The 22,356-nt window shown below is 33.2% G+C and overlaps 1 protein-coding gene across 2 annotated transcripts in view; it reads left to right on the forward strand.

The window, feature by feature from the left end:
• The window catches only part of LOC130449031 (neuroligin-4, X-linked-like), a 249,920-nt gene that overhangs the window by 212,953 nt on the left and 14,611 nt on the right, over nt 1–22,356 (forward strand). For both annotated transcript variants that reach the window (XM_056786664.1, XM_056786665.1), the window contains exons 9-10: nt 3,059–3,341; nt 21,337–21,483. In XM_056786664.1, coding sequence (XP_056642642.1) covers nt 3,059–3,341; nt 21,337–21,483 — 430 coding nt within the window. The remainder of the gene's footprint in view (nt 1–3,058; nt 3,342–21,336; nt 21,484–22,356) is intronic.

Raw genomic sequence — 22,356 nt, forward strand, 5'->3', positions numbered from 1 at the left:
GGAAATTCACTCACGCCTAAATAATTGAGACTTTGAGCTGAAATTTCATGGACGTACTTTTGAAAGGTTGTGTGTATATAGAAAAAATTAAAGACGTTGATAGATCTCGTAGTATTGGAAATACGGGGTAACAAATTTGTTCAAACATTGATGAAAAACATTTGTATGTTTGGAAATTCACTCACGCCTAAATAATTGAGACATTGAGCTGAAATTTCATGGACGTACTTTTGAAAGGTTGTGTGTATATAGAAAAAATTAAAAACTTTGATAGATCTCGTAGTATTGGAAATACGGGGGATCAAATTTGTTCAAACATTGATGAAAAACATTTGTATGTTTGGAAATTCACTTACGCCTAAATAATTGAGACTTTGAGCTGAAATTTCATGGACGTATTTTTGAAAGGTTGTGTGTATATAGAAAAAATTAAAGACGTTGATAGATCTCGTAGTATTGGAAATACGGGGCAACAAATTTATTCAAACATTGATGAAAAACATTTGTATGTTTGGAAATTCACTCACGCCTAAATAATTGAGACATTGAGCTGAAATTTCATGGACGTACTTTTGAAAGGTTGCGTGTATATAGAAAAAATTAAAGACGTTGATAGATCTCGTAGTATTGGAAATACGGGGTAACAAATTTGTTCAAACATTGATGAAAAACATTTGTATGTTTGGAAATTCACTCACGCCTAAATAATTGAGACTTTGAGCTGAAATTTCATGGACGTATTATTGAAAGGTTGTGTGTATATAAAAAAAATTAAAGACGTTGATAGATCTCGTAGTATTGGAAATACGGGGTAACAAATTTGTTCAAACATTGATGAAAAACATTTGTATGTTTGGAAATTCACTCACGCCTAAATAATTGAGACATTGAGCTGAAATTCCATAGAGATATTTTGGATCATTGTGTGTATATAGAAAAAAAAATCAGGATGCTGGTAGATCTCACAGTATTCGATTTAGTGATACAGAAATACGAGGCAATAAACTTACAGATTGATGAAAAATATATGCTTGTTTATAAAAACGCTCACGCCAAAATAATTAGAACATTGAGCTGGAATTGTAGAGAGGGATTTTTGAAGATGTAGTAATCAGAACTTCAGTCCCTACAATTTCTATATCTAATTATATTATATCGTATAAATAAATATTTCAAGATAGAATTAATAACATACAGGGTTATTTCACGAATTACTCAATCAATTTTTTCATATTGTTCCGATTGTAACTGAACGTATGCGCCAATTGCACAGAAACCATTCGCTCAATTTTAAAACTTCATTTAAACGGAATATTTGCCGCTCTATTTCATACATAATGGTGCTTCTACACATTGACAGACAGTGCTGTAATTGGCTCAGTCATAATTTTCCAAATCGATGAATACGGAGAGAAGTGAAAGTTACGATTCATTGGCTTTCGCGTTCATATGACTTTCATCCTCTCGATTCAAAGGAAGAACATTATTTGATACAGTTCAAATGCTGTAAGACGAGATTAAATTTCCTCTTATTAATTAATGAGCTCCAAGCTTTGTAGAGCATTTGATGAACGGGTTTCATCCAAATTTATAGATTTGTGAAGGATTCTACCAGAAGAAATTCAATTTCCAAATCAAGAATCCGTCCAAAAATTTATTATTTAATTGCCTTTAAAAATATTCGATCTTCAGAGACTGAAATTTACAGTAGGGTGTAGTGTAGTATTAACAGAGTGTTCAGTATGTAAACAAATGAAAATTTGGATAAAGAGTTACACAGAGTTAGTCAAAAATATTCTAAAAAGCCTCTAATTTATCTATATCAGTGATATCAATAATATCATCAGTAATTTTATACTTATGCCAAGAATTTTTCTTTATTTTCAGTTTGATTATTAATAAAAAGAAATTTTTTAGTTCCTTTTTCAACTATAATTTATTTTTTCATTGAAATTTCTACCGCGCCAGTATTGATATATATGTCAATGCGATTCTATTGAACCTCTGGTCGTATTCAAATATTTGGTTTTGGTTTGTTTGTTTTTGCACTTTTAATTGTTTATTTTTGCCAGAATAAAATCACATTCTGTATCTGCTAAATATTAATGATAATACATATATCTATTGAGCTGCTTTTAGTTGTTATCAAAAATCCACATGAAAAATCTTTAATAATAACCTATAGCAAATAATTATTTATATTGGGTAGTTCTATTCTTTATAGGAGACACAAATAAACAATCCTATCCCATTAAAAAATGACTAAAATGTATTATAAAGGAGAATAGTGAGTAATTTTCTAATTATGTTATAGAAAAAATTCAATTCAGGTGCTTTAAAAGAGTTTAAACCCGAAACTAAACAAAAATCGATTGTATGGGTATTTCAAGATCTAAATTCGAAGCATTTGAAAGCAAATGATGGTTGTTTTTTTTAAAATTACCGAACGTGTCGCCGCCGTTCCATTATAGTATCATACACCAGCATTTGTTTACAAGAAGTGTTCGGAAAAATCATTTTCCACCTCGACAATGCGATCTATCACAGATCAGAAACATTTTTGCATAGTCAAAACATCGAATTGATGTCAGTCAGTCCTTATTTGAGTCCGTTTTTTCACACCTTAAGAAGCGTTCAAATCACATTTCGGAATTGAATATGAATGGGAAAAGGTTTGGAAAAACCCTAACCAATTATAAATGTTGGTTGTTATTTATATTTAATACATTCCTACAGGATTGAACAGGGACACCCTAAATTTGAGTCTTGCAACTTCTATCGTAATATACAAGTTTTTCAAATTATACATTTTTATAATTTAGTAATTATTATCTTAGGGGAATTTTGTTCGGAATGTTTTGTAGATGCGGATAAGTGAAACATTTTTCGAAAATGGTTTTACCTGATAAAATAATAAAATGAATATTTAAAATCATCAACCCAGTCTTAGCAAACCAGGTCTTAACCATATTTTTATTTGAGTCTCGGTATGTTTTGATGCAAAAATTCATTCTGTTGAAAATGTGATGTACTCTAATTTCTATGTTATCTGTTGCAGCGTTTGGGAAGCATTCGTGGTGAAGATCTCACTTACATCCTTGGATTACCTCTGGTCGGTGGTCTTCCTCATTTTCCACAAAATTTCAGTCGTCAAGATGTGGGTATTGCGGAAGCTATGCTCAATTTCATCAGTAACTTTGCCAAAAGTGGAGATCCCAACGTACCGTCAGTAGATAATAAGGATTTAGCACCAGATTATGGTTCGAATCGAGAAAAAACTCGGTATAAAGGACTTGTTTGGGATCCGTATGAAATTGGTACCCAATTCTACCTTAGTGTCAGTGAGTATCATTGATTTTTTCAACTTTATTATACTAATTTGTGATTACGCCGTCGATTAGTATTTCCAGTCCTATTTTTTTACCTGCAATGTACACAGAATGTCCCAGTTTAGACATATTACGTCAAACTTCATTTCTAATAAATTTAAAAAACTCTGTAATGCGTTAAAATTATTATATTTGCGTCTAAGTATGTTCTTAAAAAGGATTAAGATCTGGGAATCTCAATGTTGTGATCAGGAACATAGAATTTAAAGGATTAACCCTTAAACCTTTGCACCTTGTTCCTTTTTTCACAGGACGACGAAATTTCATTGTGAATGTGTTGGTCACACTGTTTTACGTCCAACGAAAATTATAACAAAGTTTATTAACAAAAATTTTCAATAGTTTACATCTCATCAGTGAAATGGCGTCTCATTCGGGAAAGGTAGTTTGTTTGTGTTTTTTTGAATGCTGTAAATTGTCACAACTTCATAATATTATCCAATTATGGAGAGGAAATTGTTTATTTGATGCCCATTTATGATGCCTAATTTAAACAAACAATTCTGTAGATATAAAGCAATCAATACTAATTACGATCTGAATTTAGCCTCCATCAAGGAGCATTCGGCATTTTTGTATGGTAATTTGGAAAAAAAAGTTAAATAACTATATTTCAGTATCCCCTAAACTTTGAAACTTATAGTTTAAAAAAAGGCATAGCAGTTTAAGTGTTAGGAAATATCGATAACCACCAAACAGAATATTTTCTAATAGATTAATCCAAACACGTGTCAATACAAATTTTGACTTCTCCAATGTATGAAATTGATATAGTTTAGGTCCTAAAAAAATTATATAACATAGAATAGTTTGCTTTAGTTTTCAGACGACTGTCTAAGCGATGTTTTTCAAAATTTGTGGTTTAAATGAAGATAGAACCATAAAAATAAATGTTTATAATTTTTTATAATATACAAAAAGGCTAGAAATACTTTAAAACTGCACATTTTCACTTTTCCATAGGTACTTTCTCTCAATAAACCCCAGATATAGTCTCCCATCATGTTTTCATGTTCATAATGTCCTGATGAAAACGTTCTACTTGTTGTTTTGAATACATGGCATTAAAATGTTTTAGCACATCTTCAACTAACATCTTTTCAGTCTAAATTGCGAACCAACGTAAACCCCACTTCTAAAAACTTGGAAAAAAACTTTTTCAAGTACTAAAAGGTTTCAGAGATATGATCAAGTGTTTCATTAATTCTAGCTTAATGTGCAGAAGCGGCATCAACAGTTTTTTTCGTTTCAACAATCGTATCGAATTCTTCAGTAGCAAATCAACCAACTAAAACAAACTATAAGACGCCATAGAAAGCACTAAGCTTGTTGCTCGAAGCTATCCAATGATAAAATCTAAATTAACCAACAACTACTACAGGCGCGTCGACTAGTCACTCCAAGTAAAAGGTTGATCTTATCCGGTGTCTATCCACCACGCTGCTCCTAAAAAAACTCATGAACTACCTGAAAGAATGCAAACTAAGTAATAAAATTTAGATTTAACGATCGAATGTATTGAAACTCAATTACTAATAACAGTATCATTCAGTTAATTGACCTCAAATTCAATTACTATTATATCTTCGACCATATCAACGTTTCCTTTGCTTACCATAGGATTATCTTTCGTTTAGTTCGTTCCCGGTCGAAGGATTATGATTCAAAAGTTGTGCAAATATTCATCTTTTGATTGGTGGAATCTGACTGCTTTTGTCAGAGTACAAAAGATATTAGAAAAAATAAACGAATGGTTTGAAAGGAATATACAACAAAAATTAAAGAAAAAGACGATAAAAACAAAGAAAATAAAATGAGTAAATGATGGAAAATTTCAACGTGTTTCAACGGGAGTATTTATTGAAAAATATTTATAAGTAAAAGTGACTAACAGCTTTAATTTTCCAACGCTTTCGCTATTCTCATTGTGTGAACGGTCTTGATTGAAATCCTTTTGAAATGTCATAACCAGCGTCGTCGGCTACTAACTAAAGTTTTTTTTTGTTGTTGAATGTATGCGCTTCGAGTACGAAAACAGCCTTCGTGCATTACTCAACTTTTCGTAATTTCGTGCAATATGAAGTTGTGATAAGCAGCAGTAAAATGAAAATATCACGAAGTTCCTAAATATGGCGTTCCAACAACGTATTTTCGTTAGAACAAGAACTACGTGACACGACTTCCAAATTAAATAAACTCACTACAATTGTGACATTCAATAAAATTAGGTCATAACAAGCAACGAAGAAAAGACATCGAGATTAAATCGAATGTAACTTGAACAGACAATTTTAAGAGACATCTATATCAAGATAATCAACTAATTAGCTTCACAGATATGAAGTTGAGTATATTCACTGCTTCTCTATATATATGGTGATTGATTAGTACGATCAATTTGAAAATTTGAGGTATTATAGCCATTATTAGTCTCCATATTTCAAAACGAGTTTCCACGGGACTCCAAGACTCCAATAGACGACGTAGATGTCGATCTGAGCACAGCACCGGGTACCTCGTAGAGTTTTCCTCATAATATTCGTGTTCAGAAGCCTCGAGAGCCTCAGAGTAGGAAAATTGAACTCATTTCCATTATTTCTTATTCGTAATATTTGTTCTGAGGCTCTCCCGCGTCTCACTGCTCAAAAATTCATACATTTTGTGTTTTTTTTCTCGACCATAACCTCCTACACACTAACTACTTTCTGCCTGATCTAGAATGAGTATTAGTCACAAAAGGTTTTTGAAAGATATCACTTAATACCAGAAAACTTGAATGCTTATTTGCTTAAAAAAATGCAGAAGAGATTTTGATGCCACGTGAAAGCGCTTCAATAAAAACCAGTTAAACTTGCATTAAAAAACAATACATAGTTTGAATGAACAAAAATAATAGGAAAGGAATCCGCTCGATCTAGATCTTCACAAAAAAGATGGGCTACGAGCAAGCTATTCAAATAACCTCCTGGGAAACACAGCAGATAGTAACATACCGGTACTCCTACTGCAGACAAATTGCAAATTTGATGAAAAGACATCAAAAACTCAGAATAGTTCGCCGGGTACAAGATCTGGTGAATATAGTGGGTGGTCAACCAATTCGAAGTAATTTCTAGTTAAAAAAAAAAACACTTTTTACCATTAAATCGAACAACGAACTACTAGGTATTGATATAGAGCAAAATTCGAAATGAAAAGTCATCAAAAACTCAGAATAGTTCGATGGGTACAAGATCTGGTGAATATAGTGGGTGGTCAACCAATTTGAAGTAACTTTAAGTTAAAATAAAAACATTTTTTACTATTAAATTGAAGAACGACCAACTAGGTATTGATATAGATCTAAATTCAAAATGAAAAGTCATCAAAAACTCAGAATAGTTCGATGGGTACAAGATCTGGTGAATATAGTGGGTGGTCAACCAATTTGAAGTAACTTTAAGTTAAAATAAAAACATTTTTTACTATTAAATTGAAGAACGACCAACTAGGTATTGATATAGATCTAAATTCAAAATGAAAAGTCATCAAAAACTCAGAATAGTTCGATGGGTACAAGATCTGGTGAATATAGTGGGTGGTCAACCAATTTGAAGTAACTTTAAGTTAAAATAAAACCATTTTTTACTATTAAATTGAAGAACGACCAACTAGGTATTGATATAGATCTAAATTCAAAATGAAAAGTCATCAAAAACTCAGAATAGTTCGATGGGTACAAGATCTGGTGAATATAGTGGGTGGTCAACCAATTTGAAGTAACTTTAAGTTAAAATAAAACCATTTTTTACTATTAAATTGAAGAACGACCAACTAGGTATTGATATAGATCTAAATTCAAAATGAAAAGTCATCAAAAACTCAGAATAGTTCGATGGGTACAAGATCTGGTGAATATAGTGGGTGGTCAACCAATTTGAAGTAACTTTACGTTAAAATAAAACCATTTTTTACTATTAAATTGAAGAACGACCAACTAGGTATTGATATAGATCTAAATACAAAATGAAAAGTCATCAAAAACTCAGAATAGTTCGATGGGTACAAGATCTGGTGAATATAGTGGGTGGTCAACCAATTTGAAGTAACTTTAAGTTAAAATAAAACCATTTTTTACTATTAAATTGAAGAACGACCAACTAGGTATTGATATAGATCTAAATTCAAAATGAAAAGTCATCAAAAACTCAGAATAGTTCGATGGGTACAAGATCTGGTGAATATAGTGGGTGGTCAACCAATTTGAAGTAACCTTAAGTTAAAATAAAAACATTTTTTACTATTAAATTGAAGAACGACCAACTAGGTATTGATATAGATCTAAATTCAAAATGAAAAGTCATCAAAAACTCAGAATAGTTCGATGGGTACAAGATCTGGTGAATATAGTGGGTGGTCAACCAATTTGAAGTAACCTTAAGTTAAAATAAAAACATTTTTTACTATTAAATTGAAGAACGACCAACTAGGTATTGATATAGATCTAAATTCAAAATGAAAAGTCATCAAAAACTCAGAATAGTTCGATGGGTACAAGATCTGGTGAATATAGTGGGTGGTCAACCAATTTGAAGTAACCTTAAGTTAAAATAAAAACATTTTTTACTATTAAATTGAAGAACGACCAACTAGGTATTGATATAGATCTAAATTCAAAATGAAAAGTCATCAAAAACTCAGAATAGTTCGATGGGTACAAGATCTGGTGAATATAGTGGGTGGTCAACCAATTTGAAGTAACCTTAAGTTAAAATAAAAACATTTTTTACTATTAAATTGAAGAACGACCAACTAGGTATTGATATAGATCTAAATTCAAAATGAAAAGTCATCAAAAACTCAGAATAGTTCGATGGGTACAAGATCTGGTGAATATAGTGGGTGGTCAACCAATTTGAAGTAACTTCACGTTAAAATAAAACCATTTTTCACTATTAAATTGAAGAACGACCAACTAGGTATTGATATAGATCTAAATTCAAAATGAAAAGTCATCAAAAACTCAGAATAGTTCGATGGGTACAAGATCTGGTGAATATAGTGGGTGGTCAACCAATTTGAAGTAACTTTACGTTGAAATAAAACCATTTTTTACTATTAAATTGAAGAACGACCAACTAGGTATTGATATAGATCTAAATTCAAAATGAAAAGTCATCAAAAACTCAGAATAGTTCGATGGGTACAAGATCTGGTGAATATAGTGGGTGGTCAACCAATTTGAAGTAACCTTAAGTTAAAATAAAAACATTTTTTACTATTAAATTGAAGAACGACCAACTAGGTATTGATATAGATCTAAATTCAAAATGAAAAGTCATCAAAAACTCAGAATAGTTCGATGGGTACAAGATCTGGTGAATATAGTGGGTGGTCAACCAATTTGAAGTAACTTTAAGTTAAAATAAAACCATTTTTTACTATTAAATTGAAGAACGACCAACTAGGTATTGATATAGATCTAAATTCAAAATGAAAAGTCATCAAAAACTCAGAATAGTTCGATGGGTACAAGATCTGGTCAATATAGTGGGTGGTCAACCAATTTGAAGTAACTTTACGTTGAAATAAAACCATTTTTCACTATTAAATCGAACAACGAACTACTAGGTATTGATATAGAGCAAAATTCAAAATGAAAAGTCATCAAAAACTCATAAATCATTTAAATGAATCGATGTAATGCTTATGTTTGTTTTTAAGTAGACATTCGTTGGAATATCCAACGAACTAAGACAACCTCTATACGTTGTATCGGCGCATTAATAGAGGCCTAACTAGAACAACATAATATTTTATCCAAAAACATTACAGCCTGTGTGTTTATATCATTTTGTACTTGATGAGGTACACGAATGAATTTCTATTATTAATGATTACATAATTAAACTTGTAATCCATTACCGAAATCAAATTCATCCTGGAATATTTGTATCGTAAACTATTCGTTCCAATCGCCCGTATTACTAAGAAATAAAAATTAATAAAGAAAATATAATTTTAACAATAAATTTTCAATAGAACTTTTTAAAACAAAAACTAATGATCGCGGTTGCTTCTAGTTCAGTTTCAATTTCTGTATGTTGCTGTTGCTCATTTTCAGCTTCCCAATCCTTATCATATACTTTTAGCTCAATTTAGTCCTGGACGAAGCTGTGGAAAATTTGGGGGATTATCTCCTCTTGGTACAAATGGTTTTTTCAGCAAATAAGTGACAGGAGGCTAGATACGGTCAAAATATTATTCTTTGGGGATGGTATTTAATAATAATTTAATAAAAAATATTTAACTATTTGCAGTATTTCTTTTTTGGTTTATATTTCACGCCATTGAGACAATTTTCTACGTCATTCGTGTAAATTTGAATGTGGCAAGGTGAAATATTTTTCGTCATGCATAATCAGAAGTCTGTTGATGTCTTCTTAATGCACGGCAGCGTACCGGAATTCTGCGCAACTGATCTTCAGTATATTTTAGACATTTCTTCCTTTTCTCTTCAGTTCTTGATTGATGGTCATGGTTTGATAACTTTTTGGATGTCTAGCCTGTACTCTATATCTAAGTGAAAAATTGGAAATTAAAGCATCATAAAACCTGTATTTTTTCATGACAACTAGATTCAAAGTTATATAGAATTGAAGGTAATGAACTTTTTCCGAAAACTCCCGTTTCATAAGTTATGGTAGCAATTTAGGTAATTTGGATTTATAAAGTCAAATATATTTTACTTCAAGAAATTGAAGGGTCTCTCAAACTCCCATAATATCAATAATTTTTTCACCCAATAATACCGATATTTACAAAACAGATTGTTGTTAAACAATCCAAATACTAATGAGGAATTTGACATATGGAAGGTTGGATATTGTGGAACAAGCAATGAGAGGAGTTGCCTAAATCTAAGACACAAGAGAAACTCCAATTTATGTGAAAAGGAGTCTGAATCGTATAACTTTCTCTTTTGTATTGAAAGAAAATGGAAATGCGGATAATTTATTCCATAATCATTCAATGAAACAACAATGGAGCGGATGAATTTTGTTAAATTTACTCTACATGTTACACATTCATTTCATAAGCTACTACTTTCAACCAGCGCAATATTTGATGTTTTAATTGAAGCCATTACTGTCTTTTTGTAACACGCCTTTAGAACCAAAATTTTCCTACACCGCTTGTTCAATTCTATCGTCGCTATTAAATATTTCAACCTCAAACACGATCTTCGGCATAGCGAACAAAAAATAGTCAGAACGGATCAGATCAGGGCTATATGGTGGGTGTTAAATTTTTGGGAATCTACAATAGCCTTGCAAAGCAAACGCCCACAGTTGTGGGCTTATCTTCTCGATGCAAATTAATTTTCTAATGATTCCCAGCGAAACTAATTTTTAATTATAATAAATGATAGAGTCAAGTAACTGTGAACAGCCTCCAATTTGTTTTTGATTTGTGAATTGAATTCGAAGCTTCTTTAATGACAAAAAAATCCGCGAAACTCAATTTGAGATATTTTGAAAAACAATTTCACTTATTGGTAGAGCTGGAGCTCTGCTATAAAGATTTTAGCGAATGCACTCTATTTATTATATGGGGCCAAGAACTCACGGACTTCACCACGTGTAACAAACTGTTTGGACTGGATTTTTCACTTCTTTGAGTGAACAGATCACTATAATTCGATTGAAATATCTGCCAGGATTCATAGAGTTCTTTTTGTATCGTTTTTATGAGAATAAGAAAGATAGAGCGCTCTATCCCAGACTTACAAAATCGAGATGCAACCATCTCCAAAGATTATCAATGTTACAAGCAAACTGATTCGATTATTTTTCGATTATAACCTATGTAATGATAATTTGCGTTTCAAAATGAGAAACTAGAGGATTTTGAGACTCTATATTCAATTACTACATTTGGTAATTCAAATCAATTTCTATATAGGTTCATTTACTAGCTGAGGTAATTCTACCACATCATCTGGTTGTGAAAACTCCGATATCCGAACAAGTAAATAGACAGCCGACAGGGTAACCTCTCTAACCACAGCTTGAGCTGGATTATTGGAATGTATGGTTGCCTTAACAATCGAAATAATCAGTATTCACCGTATTCATGTATTATACACACCGTGCTGTAACTAATCTTACATTTAAAAAGTGGATTTTCCATTTGTTTTTCATCTTTATCAAAAAAAGAAGTTTTCTGATGGAAACACAAGAAAGACAAAATGGTTTTTATTTGAGAACGAAAATGTCAACTATCATAATACAAACTAATCAATAATTTTATTATTATTTTATACCAGCATCGACTATAACTTAATAGTTTGAGATCAAAATATTCCGAAATCGGTATACAACAAGTTTTTGTATAATATTGAGTTGACATATACCCATCTGAAAGTTGTAAACTTGAATTCTGGACGATTTTACGTATACAAATATTGCATTCCAAACTTTTCTACACCTAAACGTCATATATTTACTTTCTGGCCGAATTCACCACACCAAATGGTCATCTACTTGCAATCTGGCCGAATTCACCACATCAAAAGATCATCTACTTGCTATCTGGCCGAATTTACCACACCTAAACGTCATATATTTACTTTCTGGCTAAATTTACCACACCAAATGGTCATCTACTTGCTATCTGGCCGAATTTACCACACCAAAAAATCATCTACTTGCTATCTGACCGAATTTACCACACCAAAAGATCATCTACTTGCTATCTGATCAAATTCACCACACCAAAACGTCATATATTCACTTTCTGGCTGAATATACCACACCAAAAGATCATCTGCTTGCTATCTGGCCGAATTTACCACACCAAAAGATCATCTACTTGCTATCTGATCAAATTCGCCACACCAAAACGTCATATATTCACTTTCTGGCTGAATATACCACACCAAAAGATCATCTACTTGCTATCTGGCCGAATTTACCACACCAAAAGATATACTACTTGCCATCTGGCCGAATTTACCACACCAAAAGATCTACTACTTGCTATCTGGCCGAATTTACCACACCAAAAGATCTACTACTTGCTATCTGGCCGAATTTACCACACGAAATGGTCGTCTAATTGCTATCTGGCCGAATTTACTACACCAAAACATCATATATTTACTTTCTGGCCGAATTCACCACACCAAATGGTCATCTATTTGATATTTGGCCGAATTTACTACACCAAAAGATCATCTACTTGCTATCTGGACGAATTTACTACACCAAAACGTCATATATTTACTTTCTGGCTGAATTTATCACACAAAATGGTCATATATTTGATATCTGGCCGAATTTACCACACCAAAAGATCTACTACTTGCTATCTGGCCGAATTTACCACACGAAATGGTCGTCTAATTGCTATCTGGCCGAATTTACTACACCTAAACGTTATATATTTACTTTCTGGCCGAATTCACCACACCAAATGGTCATCTATTTGATATCTGGCCGAATTTACTACACCAAAAGATCATCTACTTGCTATCTGGCCGAATTTACCACACCAAAAGATCATCTACTTGCTATCTGATCAAATTCGCCACACCAAAACGTCATATATTCACTTTCTGGCTGAATATACCACACCAAAAGATCATCTACTTGCTATCTGGCCGAATTTACCACACCAAAAGATATAGTACTTGCCATCTGGCCGAATTTACCACACCAAAAGATCTACTACTTGCTATCTGGCCGAATTTACCACACCAAAAGATCTACTACTTGCTATCTGGCCGAATTTACCACACGAAATGGTCGTCTAATTGCTATCTGGCCGAATTTACTACACCAAAACATCATATATTTACTTTCTGGCCGAATTCACCACACCAAATGGTCATCTATTTGATATTTGGCCGAATTTACTACACCAAAAGATCATCTACTTGCTATCTGGACGAATTTACTACACCAAAACGTCATATATTTACTTTCTGGCTGAATTTATCACACAAAATGGTCATCTATTTGATATCTGGCCGAATTTACCACACCAAAAGATCTACTACTTGCTATCTGGCTGAATTTACCACACGAAATGGTCGTCTAATTGCTATCTGGCCGAATTTACTACACCAAACGTTATATATTTACTTTCTGGCCGAATTCACCACACCAAATGGTCATCTATTTGATATCTGGCCGAATTTACTACACCAAAAGATCATCTACTTGCTATCTGGCCGAATTTACCACACCAAAAGATCATCTACTTGCTATCTGATCAAATTCGCCACACCAAAACGTCATATATTCACTTTCTGGCTGAATATACCACACCAAAAGATCATCTACTTGCTATCTGGCCGAATTTACCACACCAAAAGATATACTACTTGCCATCTGGCCGAATTTACCACACCAAAAGATCTACTACTTGCTATCTGGCCGAATTTACCACACCAAAAGATCTACTACTTGCTATCTGGCCGAATTTACCACACGAAATGGTCGTCTAATTGCTATCTGGCCGAATTTACTACACCAAAACATCATATATTTACTTTCTGGCCGAATTCACCACACCAAATGGTCATCTATTTGATATTTGGCCGAATTTACTACACCAAAAGATCATCTACTTGCTATCTGGACGAATTTACTACACCAAAACGTCATATATTTACTTTCTGGCTGAATTTATCACACAAAATGGTCATCTATTTGATATCTGGCCGAATTTACCACACCAAAAGATCTACTACTTGCTATCTGGCTGAATTTACCACACGAAATGGTCGTCTAATTGCTATCTGGCCGAATTTACTACACCAAACGTTATATATTTACTTTCTGGCCGAATTCACCACACCAAATGGTCATCTATTTGATATCTGGCCGAATTTACTACACCAAAAGATCATCTACTTGCTATCTGGCCGAATTTACCACACGAAATGGTCGTCTAATTGCTATCTGGCCGAATTTACTACACCAAACGTTATATATTTACTTTCTGGCCGAATTCACCACACCAAATGGTCATCTATTTGATATCTGGCCGAATTTACTACACCAAAAGATCATCTACTTGCTATCTGGTCGAATTTACCACACCTAAAGATCATCTACCTGTTATCTGGCTGAATTTAACAAATTTGTTGTTTTCTTGAAGATATAAACATGATAAATTAAAGAACACACTCAAAATGCATTACTCCAATATAAGTAAACATTCTGTTTATATGAAAATTCGAAGGGACGTAGAATCTAATATTTCTCAACGTTACGGTCGTTGTGGATTCTTGTATGATAAAGTATCGTTATTTCGAAGTGAAACTAAAATTTGATGGTCCTATTCCGACGACGAAATTGAGAGATATAACATGTGTCCTAGGGATGTAGATGTACTTACATAATTTTACTTATTTTGGAAATTGCTTTTGACGATAAAAACTCGGTTGGCTTTAATATATGATTATACGGATATTTGTCAGATAATTTACATGCGCTCCGTTCGTTTATCGAGGAATAAAACGTAAAGAGTTGCGGCAGATAACGTGGAAATTGTAACAAAAAGTTATTTACTATATTTGTATGCTGTTTATCTACTGAAGACACTGTTCGCACTACTACTACACCAACCTAAATAAATACACTATCTATGTGCGTTTCGACAATAAATTTATCTTCTTCAGACACTGAAAGTGAAGTAGCAAATTGGTACGGGGCTGAAAATTTACCTGATGTTCTTGAGCAAGTCAATCTAGGTAATCGTCATGTATCATCCACTCTATTCGCCTGATTTGGCCATATGTGACTTCTGGTTATTATTTAACTTAGAGGAACATCTGTACAGAGATATTCCTCAATGATATCCTTTATAATTTGACAAGACAACTACTAGAAAGAGTCCGAATATAGTTTTGAATTAAAAAAAATAATAATTTCACTTTTTCACGCAAATTTTTTTAAACCAAATTTTACAGTAGACACAAAAAACTTGAGGATACGAAAAGCTGAATGAAAATTTTGGCCAGATCAAATTTCGAAAAATAATTGAGGAAAAACAGGACACAGAGTGCGGTTAGCTGTATGGAGTTGCGTGGTTTTTGTAGTTTTTCTGTTAGACGTGTTCAGAAATTATCTATCTGATATCAAAACGTTGATATTGGAAGAAAATCGAGCCTCAATGTCAAGGAATTATTGTTCCCACGTTCAACTTTTCCAATGTTATTGTTCTTTACTTCATTGATGAATTTGGTTAATCACAATTTCTAAAGGTGTTGGGATTAGGAGCCGAATTGGCTAAGGCAGCTTCACAAATACTTCTAACCCTCTTCAAGACCAATATACTACCTTCTACAAGGCTCATATTCTTACCGGTTCTCAAGCATACCCTTAAGATTCTCAACCAAGAGTTTTACTACCTCGGCAGATATTTTTCCGAGCCCTCCAGCATAATAAAATGGAGCAATATCTACAAGATCTACTCCACAGACACTGAGTTTGCCTGCGAACGCTCAGAATCTCAATTCATCGAGACTTGTTCCTTTGGAGAAGTGTAAACCTGTTAAATTGGAAGCTCCATATCAGTATTAACAATTTTTTCGACGATATCCTCTATCCGATTTACCTCACAAGGTAAATTTAGTACAGTAAACAACGGATTTGTTTTATTTTGTATCTATATATGAGGTCCAATAAATTAACGTTTGATTTGAAGTAAACTTTTTCTAATGATTCAGTTGGAAGCACCTAACACGGATTTTATCAAAATAATAATCAAACTCCCCCTCTACATGTCTGTTTTGGCGGAATTTGCTTTGTTTATCAATTACCGAATCTTCTACCTTCAATCCCAATTTGTTATCTAGCTTTGGGAAGAATTTCATCATTTTTTCGTTATTATTGTCAATATTATCAGCAGAAGGAAAAGTTATATCATTTTTTTATCTTCTCTTTTACTGTATCATATTTCTTTAACTTCAATACGAAACTAGTCAACCATATATCCAAAAGAAACGTTTACAAATAATATATCGGAGGAACTTTCACTTTACAAAGTATATCCGGTTTCGTTCTTGAAGTGCAAACAAAAGAAAAGTATGAAATCGATCAAAAAAATATTACCGCAACCTAATAACTTTGAGTTAAGGTTGGAAAATTGTTATTTGGAATATAATTTCAAAGAAATATATGGTTGATTTCGAAAATTGTCCTCAATTATGTTATTTACCTGATTTTCAATTAGTACATATCTCTAGCTGACATCGCTGATTTAAGTCATTATCTTGTCTAGTTTAGGAAGATCCCAGTTTAACGACATTTCTAAGCTCGTTCAACTTAATGACCTAACAAGTTAATCGGATTTGCTAGAAAACAAAAACGTCTAGAAATCTCAAGACATATCATTAATCAACGGAACGCGGGGATGTTGAGAAAGATAACCCCCGAATTTGGCCAATATATATTGTATACTAACTCTATAACATATACGTTAAAAAAAATATTTTCTTATCTAGGCGTTGTTTTAAGAATTTATCAATGAAACATGCTGTAGAAAAGTGTGTATTTATATGCGAAAAATTTTTTAGAAATACCCTGGAATTGAAATTATCATAAATTGTAATTATTTGTACTATGTACTATCGATAAAATAAACCAAATTCAATTTTCTTATATAGTAACATGATTTTCGATAGTATGCAGTTCAATTAGAAATATTTGATTGTGTTTCAACACCCCGTGAAAGTATTTTCAATAAATTATTACAATTTATGATAATTTTTTTCAGAATGTTACTTTATGGCGAACGATTTAACGATCTAAAAATCTAATTATCTCCTAAACAATAAATTTTATCGAGTTGAATAAAGAGTAACTTTATCAATGTTATATTTAGATTATACAGATTGTCCCTGTAAAAGTTACAGATTCAGCATTCAATATTATAATCACAGATTAATAGAAAGCATCATTGAGGTCAACAGGAGCTACAGATTTGAAGATATATCGTTATAAAGCAAAAGACAAACCAGGTCTAGGTAAACCATCAAAAAGATTGTATGAGTGCCTCAAGAAAAGCTGGGAAATTAACTAACTGATGGTAACTACCTCATGAACGATTTCCTAGACAATGAATTGGAAGGAAAAGCTTCATCAAACGGTTTGCAAGATCTCCCTTGTAGCCAGGATTTCTTATTGTAAAGATTATTTGACACAAGGTTTAAAAAAACCAGAGAGCGGTTCAAAAAAATTGTTTATTTCGTGTGAAAGAAAGTGAAGAAGTGTTGAGGCTAGTTGTATGAACTATAGTTCTGCTCAGAGAATGCTTTCGTAGGATGTGAGTTACTGAGAATCCAGGCAACATGAGATCATGTCTGTGCAACTACAAATATAGCCTGAACTAGAGGTTAGGACGATGAACAAACTAGAGATATTTGAAATGAAGATATAACATGTTACAAAAGGTCCAAATGCAACTTTTAGAAGTGACGGAAGCATCGATCGTAGCTCAGAAATATTCGAGACTGAACCGTCATAAGAATCTTTCCGTTTGGCACGTAAAAGAAGAAGATACGGTTATTTTAATAGCAATATAAAGTCTCAATTAGGTTTGGCGTGGTGCTAAAAATGGTAATGAAGAGGTTCACTGTGTATAGACCACAATTTTGTTTAATATTTCATTTGTATTATCACAGACACATTTTACATTGTAAGAATCGAAATTAAACTGAGATGGCAGAAAGTATTTATCGTCCTTTTTAGCTCCCTGTGGATATTTACCTCGCCATTTTATATATCTGTTGTTTTGGTAACAGTGCCTAAAGGAATAATAATAATAATTTCTAGAACCGCCATCATTAATCAAACGGAATGGATGAAAGCAGGGGCGTGGTACACAGGGATGAAAAATTCTCCTTGGGGAGTGTTAGAACTTCATTTATCATTTGGAGTTAAGATACTAAGCTTGAATACGGATTATATTCTTTGACAAAAAGTAATTGTTTTACACACTTTTCGTAGAGAATGGGAGACGAGATGGTATAAAAAAGGAGAATGGTGGATGTTCGGGATCTTTAGCTTCGCGATGTCGCAACTAATAAATAATCTGGAAAGAAAAAAAAACGAATAAATTATATCAACTTCTTTCGTTTCAATCAGATACCATTTTCAATAAATTTGATAAAATTACAATCGGAATCGAGAGACATTATTTTGGATGCGAAACTACGCTGGAAAGTCCAAGTCAAAAAGAAACGTTAAAACAACAATTTTTTTGATAGTAAATATCAAGTAAATAAACATACGAAGATGGGGCCTTCAATTCTAAGATCCAGGTCCTCAAAGCACAACAAAAAACCGGATCCTGATAACATAGAAGGTGAAATATTGAGGTTAATGTGCTCAACAGAGAATCAATTCTTGATCAATGTTAATGTTTTAACCACCATCTAAGATAAGAGGAAATATTCCTGAAGGCTGGTTGAAATCGAGCTTCAAAGACAAAGGAAACCATCTTTAACATACATGTTGTCATCCAAAAACGCACACCTGTGGTTTATCGATTTCTCCAAGGCTTCCGATAACGTCAAACATGAAAAACTTGTCGAGGTTCTTAGAGGAAAGATATTCAAAGCTAATTCAGCAGAGACATTCCTGTCAGGAGAGGAATACCATCAAATGGTATGAAAATCAACGGAGAAGCAATCAATAACATTAGATATGCAGATGATACAGTAATAACAATGAAGTGAAGATGATGGACCTATACCAGTTCGTCTGGTGATAATTGGTCAAGAAATAGAAACGTCCACGTATGTCGGAATCACAGTAAACTCGAAATGGAACCGGGCATCAGAAAAAACGATCAAAGATAAAAAGATCTAGTGCTGCTATTAACAACATGAAGAAACTATATACAAGCAAAGATATTTCGGTACAACTAAAATTAATACTAGTCAGGTGCTACTTTACAAAGTCTGGTAATTTTCGATATATGGGCGTATTTTGAAAATATCGTGGACAGAGCACCAGCACGGAAGTTGTGCAGAGACCGGGGAAATATAAGGAAGTCATCTTTATAGTAAAAAAACGGAAACTGGAGTATTTTGGCCACGTGAGAAACACCGTGTTTTGCAGTTGATTCTTCAAATCTACGCCAGTAGTTTGGAGTATCATCTATTAGTCTGTTCAGAAACATAGTAAACTAGATAAGAATAGCTTTGTTTTTTGAAAAAGAAATGGATGGCATTTTTTATGATCTTGGACGATTAATCTATAGAAATTTCTCATTTCTGTGGATAAATTTGTTATTTTACTAAACTAAAGTTATTACATACATCAATAAAAATATAGAAAGAAATATTTGATAATGTATATACATTATTGTATTCATAGTTATCGTTAATTACCACTAATTCCGTAGAGTTGTTAGTACATTTGGAGTATTCAAGTTCGGTGATATCCAATTCCATCAATTTCTAATCACAACTAGTGGCAATGGTGGAAAATCGCGTTTGATGACAATTAATCCGATGTGACATTTCCTCTTTCGCTTTGTTTGCCAATCGATTACCACCGATGACAAAAAAAGGAAAAATAATGCGGATTCTATACTAAATTCATATTTGATCTCAATATTTCTGGAAAACGTACTTACACATGCACATTTGGAACAATTTGTGTTGAAATGACTAACTTTTCAACTAAATTTCTCAATTCTTTTCGATTTAACCTGGTAGAACAATCCAGGGAGGTAATTAGCACACATGTCGGGTGGAAGTACACAAATCAAGATGATGAATGATTCAAAAAATATTTATTTACCCTTACCAATGTTTCCCAAACTTTTTTATGACACGCTTCACCAAAGCCCTTCCAAAATTAGAATTTTGCTAAACCGTGGTAATATTTATACTGAAAACAGTCTGACGCAGCTCTCCAAAGACTGAACTTGTAAACCTCTAGTCTCTGAAGACGACAACTTGGTTATCGAAACGCGCGTCGGACAGTGTAATTGTGAGTGTTGGTATAGTGCTAAATTTGTGTTCAGTATAAGATTTTTTCTATAAAAAATAATCCACATTCAGTTGAATATGGAGATGGAAACTTCAACAATTAAAAACAGTTAATGAATGACACGAATTAAATAATCAGAAGTGAATGGATTTGGTTGTTATGTCAGTAAAAAATTAGAGTAAACAATAAATATACTTACTTAAAATGACAACATTTATTTTTAAAAAACCTCGATTAACTCAATAAGTCTTTTTCTACGTTTTAATCTTAAGGATTTTCCAAATGGGGAGGCTCGTCATGGAAACTAATCGACACGCTAAAAACGATTGTAGAATTATCTTGAAGGACGATGTACTACTTGATATTGCATGAATTGAGTACAAGTTTATTGGCATATTCGGAAGTATTTCTCTCGTAGATGATTAGAAAGACGTTGCCTGGTTCAACCAATTCCAAAGTCAGATATCCTCTGTACCATTAACTCTTCTTAATCGGGGATAGCTTGTCCGGATACAGTAGGCTCTTGTGAAAAAATTGATTCTATTACTTTTTCTTTTTGGAGTTACACACGAGAGAAAACAACCACACCTCCTCGATAAACGCTTCTCCATTAAAAGTTACTTGATCCTAAAATTTGGTTGATTCATCTTCACTGAAACGCTACCAAATTCCGATGCCATCGTATTTCGGTTATTTCTTTCACCATTTAACATAAACAGAACGTTTTCTAGTAGAATGTTATTCATATCAAGATGTTGCATAAAACTGAGTATCAGGATCAACTCTTGATTGAGGATTGCGATTTTACATAGATTTAATTCGTGAATGTTCAATATTTAAACTGATTTGATTCCAAATTATAGTATCGCACTTTATAATCCAAAACACAACTCGCATAATCAATTTTCTATCTGTCTACATGCATTAGTAGATTTTTTTTTAATTTCCAGCATCGAAGCCGAAGATGAAGAGTCACTATCGAGGTCATAAGATGGCGGTTTGGCTCAATCTAATCCCGCAACTTCATCAGCCGGGCGACGACGACGTCACAATGAGGCACCACCATTTTCACGAACGCGAACCTCATTATTACGCAGGTTTGTCAAACTTATAACTAATTGTTTCCTTTTAATTTAATTATCACTAATAATTACACTGTCCGACGCGCGTTTCGATAACCAAGTTATCGTCTTCAGACTGTTTACCTTCAGTCTCTGAAAACGATAACTTGGTTATCGAAACGCGCGTCGGACAGTGTAATTGTTAGTGTTGGGGTAGTGGTGGTGTAAACCAGTATATTCAGTTGTTTTTTTTTTTGTTTCAAAATCCGATGGGCTGTAAAGAAGGGACGGGTGAATATACAAGATATACAAGATTTTATTATATGGCATTTCTTTGAACTCCACGTCAGCTTGGAAGCGCCGCCCCTCTAGACATGAAAATCACTGCTAAGTTATCGAACCATTCAAGAAGTCTTTATGCCTCTTCGTTCTTTTTGAATAGATCACAGTATGAATGTGCTTCAACTTTTGTTTCAGTCTGGATCAACACTGCAAGCAACAAACTCAGAAAACATTTGCCATAATCTTTTGAAAGTTCGTTTGAATTTTGTGGATCTCGTTGAAGAATTCGTGTACATCAATTGCTTATAATTCATGTCTCAACACCTGTCACAATGAATTTACGAAAAAATTTGTTTCATCAGTTGTGTGACGGTCAAGGAACTTCAAAGCTGCACCGAGTCGGCGAGATTCGTGGTCTTTCAGTCAACATCGTTGTTACCAGCGAGCGCAAACTTTTCTGTAGCAGCGCAACTATCCAGTAATGATAGAGTACAGAGAACCTTGGAGTTTCTCTAACCGCTTGGTTGACTCTTCCTTGAGCTGCTTCATCGTGGACGCCAGCTCGGCTATCTTGAAATTTTCGACACCATTCACCACACCTCATGCATGTATCTCCATACATTCGAC

This window comes from Diorhabda sublineata, chromosome 9 (assembly GCF_026230105.1).
Source record: "Diorhabda sublineata isolate icDioSubl1.1 chromosome 9, icDioSubl1.1, whole genome shotgun sequence".
In the NCBI taxonomy this organism is placed as follows: Eukaryota; Metazoa; Arthropoda; class Insecta; order Coleoptera; family Chrysomelidae; genus Diorhabda; species Diorhabda sublineata.